This window comes from Octodon degus, unplaced genomic scaffold (genome assembly GCF_000260255.1).
Source record: "Octodon degus isolate 3935 unplaced genomic scaffold, OctDeg1.0 scaffold00011, whole genome shotgun sequence".
Classification (NCBI taxonomy): Eukaryota; Metazoa; Chordata; class Mammalia; order Rodentia; family Octodontidae; genus Octodon; species Octodon degus.
Window position 1 is genome coordinate 25,438,033 of NW_004524587.1, and position 3,687 is coordinate 25,441,719.

At 39.6% G+C, this 3,687-nt stretch overlaps 1 protein-coding gene across 9 annotated transcripts in view; it reads left to right on the forward strand.

The window, feature by feature from the left end:
- The window catches only part of Cnot1 (CCR4-NOT transcription complex subunit 1), a 100,019-nt gene that overhangs the window by 75,944 nt on the left and 20,388 nt on the right, over nt 1–3,687 (forward strand). For all 9 annotated transcript variants that reach the window (XM_004625921.2, XM_004625923.3, XM_023709267.1 and 6 more), the window contains 4 exons: nt 388–684; nt 1,556–1,696; nt 1,785–1,889; nt 2,450–2,569. In XM_004625921.2, coding sequence (XP_004625978.1) covers nt 388–684; nt 1,556–1,696; nt 1,785–1,889; nt 2,450–2,569 — 663 coding nt within the window. The remainder of the gene's footprint in view (nt 1–387; nt 685–1,555; nt 1,697–1,784; nt 1,890–2,449; nt 2,570–3,687) is intronic.

Here is a 3,687-nt window from a genome sequence, read left to right on the forward strand (position 1 = left end):
GCTCAGCCCACCAGGGGGCGGGCTGGCTGGCATGTGGTGCTGGGGGATTGAACCGTGGTCCCTGTGCTTCGCTGAACTTGTTCTAAGTAGGTGCTTTAGACCACTGAGCCATCTCTCCAGCCCTTATTGGTTAATTTTAAATGTACAACTGTAGTTTCTGTTAACCTTGAAGTAATTCCAGAATCATTGGTATGATTGCTAATAGAATTTCTGCCTTTTTTTTTTTTATTGGCCTTTAAATCATTATACAGCCCAGGCTGGCCTCACAACTTGCAGCGAGCCTCCCTCCTCAGCTTCCCAAGTGCAGGATTACCACCATGCCCAGCAAGCTTTCTTAAATAAACTGTTGATTTAACTTGTCATTTTCTCTACCCTTCTTCGCCCCAGATTCCTTTGTTTCAGGCCCATCCTCAGTTGAAACAGTGTGTGCGTCAAGCAATTGAACGTGCTGTCCAGGAGCTGGTTCATCCTGTGGTGGATAGGTCAATTAAGATTGCTATGACTACTTGTGAACAAATAGTCAGGAAGGATTTTGCCCTGGATTCTGAAGAATCTCGTATGCGAATAGCAGCTCATCACATGATGCGTAACTTGACAGCTGGCATGGCTATGATTACCTGCCGGGAGCCTTTGCTGATGAGCATTTCTACCAACCTCAAAAACAGTTTTGCCTCAGCCCTTCGTGTAAGTTGGTTATAGATTAGGTGCAGTACAAAACTTAGTACTTGCTTAGTCTGTTTTTCTTTGCCTTTGGTAGTGCATGTTACCACTAAAAGATCTTAAAAATCACATTAGATGTCTTCCTTCATAGACACTAGTTCTATAAGGTGAAACAGTATGTGTTTTTGCTCATTATTGTACTCTTAACGTAATTGTTATCCATTAAGAATTTAGATTAATCCAGTTGAAGTAGAACACTACAGAATTACTTTAGTTTTTTTTCAGTTTTTTATTTTATTTTATTTTGTTGGTCTTTTTTCAGGCTAGCCTTGAGCTCACTTTTTATCCCAGTTTGGTCTCAAACTTAAAACAGTCCTGCCTCAGCCTCCTGAGTTGCTGGACATACAGGCATATGCACTACCACACCCCACTGACTTTGGTGATTTTTAAATGTATAGTAACATTTTCTCTTCAGGTGACTTGCTAGCTTTGAATCTCAGATGTCATTGGAAAGAATTCTTTTGCTTATTGCTATACTGCTTTTGTGTTCACCTCACAATCAATTGATAAAATGTTCAGTGTGTTGTTGGTTGGTTTAGTCTGGTTTTTAAGACAAGGTCTTATATAGTCCAGACTGGCCTTGAGCTCAGTATATAGGCCAGACTGGACTCAAATTTGGCAACAATCATTCTGCCTCAGTTCCCAAGTGCTGGGATTATAGGTGTGTACCAATTTTGGTACAAAATAGTGTTCAGTGCATTTTGTCTTATGGGTAGTGGGTTGATAGTTGAGACTATTTCAGACTCACAGCAGATTTAGGTACTGCCAGAAATAAAAATGTGTTGCACATCCTAAGTTATTTTTTCTTCCTTTCTTTTTCCTGTATTCCCCGTAGACTGCATCCCCACAACAAAGGGAAATGATGGATCAGGCAGCTGCTCAGTTAGCTCAAGACAACTGTGAATTAGCTTGCTGTTTTATTCAAAAGACTGCAGTTGAAAAAGCAGGTCCTGAAATGGACAAGAGATTAGCAACTGTAAGTGTTTAGCACTTGCCTCTTAGACTTTATTATTATTAAGAAAGTCCCTCATAACAAGAACCTCAGTGACTTTTTTTGTTTGCAGGAATTTGAGCTGAGAAAACATGCTAGGCAAGAAGGACGCCGATACTGTGATCCTGTTGTGTTAACATACCAAGCTGAGCGGATGCCAGAGCAGATCAGGCTTAAAGTGAGAATTTGGGCCTGTTTACCTTTCTTTTCTTTATCTTGTTGTTACTTGATCTCTCACCAGGACTAGGGCATTAGGGTAAAATGTTTTTGTTGAGAAAAGCACCTGATCCCAGTAGTTTAGTATGCCAATATCATAGATTTGTGTTTGCCAAAGTTGTTGAAGCTCTACTGTTAAGAGTTCATGTGCCTGTTAACTTCTGTCTCCCAGCTTGGGCATCCTTTGTCACATCTGGTATTCGTGTTTTTATTGCTCATACTTACTGTTCCCAACCAAGATGGAGTCTTATCATTTCCCACCTCCAAGGAATAAAAATACAGGCAAAGATCCCATTTGAGGCATTTTCTAGGGGAAATTTTAAAATGAACCTATGAATGGAATGACTCAGAAATGGGAAATCCTCTTCTGAACTATGTGTGGCACACATGCTCAGTTGTACTATTATACGTTGCAGTGACTTTGGTTGAACCCATTGTTACTATAATATAGATGTTCCACTGTTAAAAAGTTCTTTTCATTGTGCAATTCATGCTTGTTAAAATAAGTGTTCTTGTTCCAAGGTTGGGGGTGTGGATCCAAAGCAGCTGGCTGTTTATGAAGAGTTTGCACGCAATGTGCCTGGTTTCTTGCCTACAAACGACTTAAGTCAGCCAACAGGATTTTTAGCTCAGCCCATGAAGGTGAGTACTTGTCTTGGACTGAACTGAAAGTTTTATAGTCTATTATCAATGTTTCTGTCAGTTAATATACTATTTTCTTCCTGGGAATTAGGTTTCATGGGACAATATATCTACAATTGTTTTAAGTTTCAGGTACTTGCATTAGAGAAGCAGGATCATAGGTTTTGTTTTGTATTTAAATACAGTAAGCATTTAAAATTCATGAGATTGATTTAACGTCAGTGTTTAATTACAGAAAATTAGCTGGATATTGTGGCTCATCCCCATAATCTCAATGGCGAGGCTGAGGCAAGAGAATTCCTAGTTTGAGACCAACATGAACAGCTTGTAAGATGCTATCTAGGAGATATAGATAGCTCTGGTAGTGTACCCCTCAGTTAAATCCACAGTACCATTCCCATCCCTGAAAAAGAAATTTCTTTTTTGCTTTTCTTTTTTCTTTTTCTTTTTTTTTTTTTTCTTTTTTGTTGCAGAACCGGGGATTGGACTCAGGCCCTTGCGCTTACCAGGGAAGCGCTTATTCTACTGAGCCATCTCCCGAGCCTTGAAGAAGAAATTTCTATGATAACCTCATGATTTTTTCTTTTGGGGTAGGGAATCTAAAATTTGGAAAGTTATTCATAAGAGAAGTTGGTGGGGCTGGTGAGATGGCTCAGTGGTCTCGAGCACCTACTTGGAACAAGCTTAGCAAAGCACAGGGACCGCGGTTCAATTCCCCAGCACCACATGCCAGCCAGCCCTGCCCCCTGGTGGGCTGAGCTGGCCACACACACACGTAAATAAATAAAAATTTAAAAAAAAAAAAAAAAGAAAGAAAGAAAAGTTGGCATCATAGGAAAACTTTTTTCCCAAACTACCTGAGTGTTAAAATTGCTGACTTGATGTCCTGTGACTCCCAAATCCCACTCTGCGTGTTATATGTGTATTTGATATAGGCTGTTTCTTGTTGGATGATTCTTTTGTCCAGCTTTCCAGATAGCTGTGCTTATAGGCACAGACCACTACATACAACTGGTATATATTTCTTATCAAAAAGTTCTGTGTGACCACAGTATAAACATTAAACTCAAGAAATAAGTTTTAACACTTCATCTACTTACTAGACCTCATTCAATTTT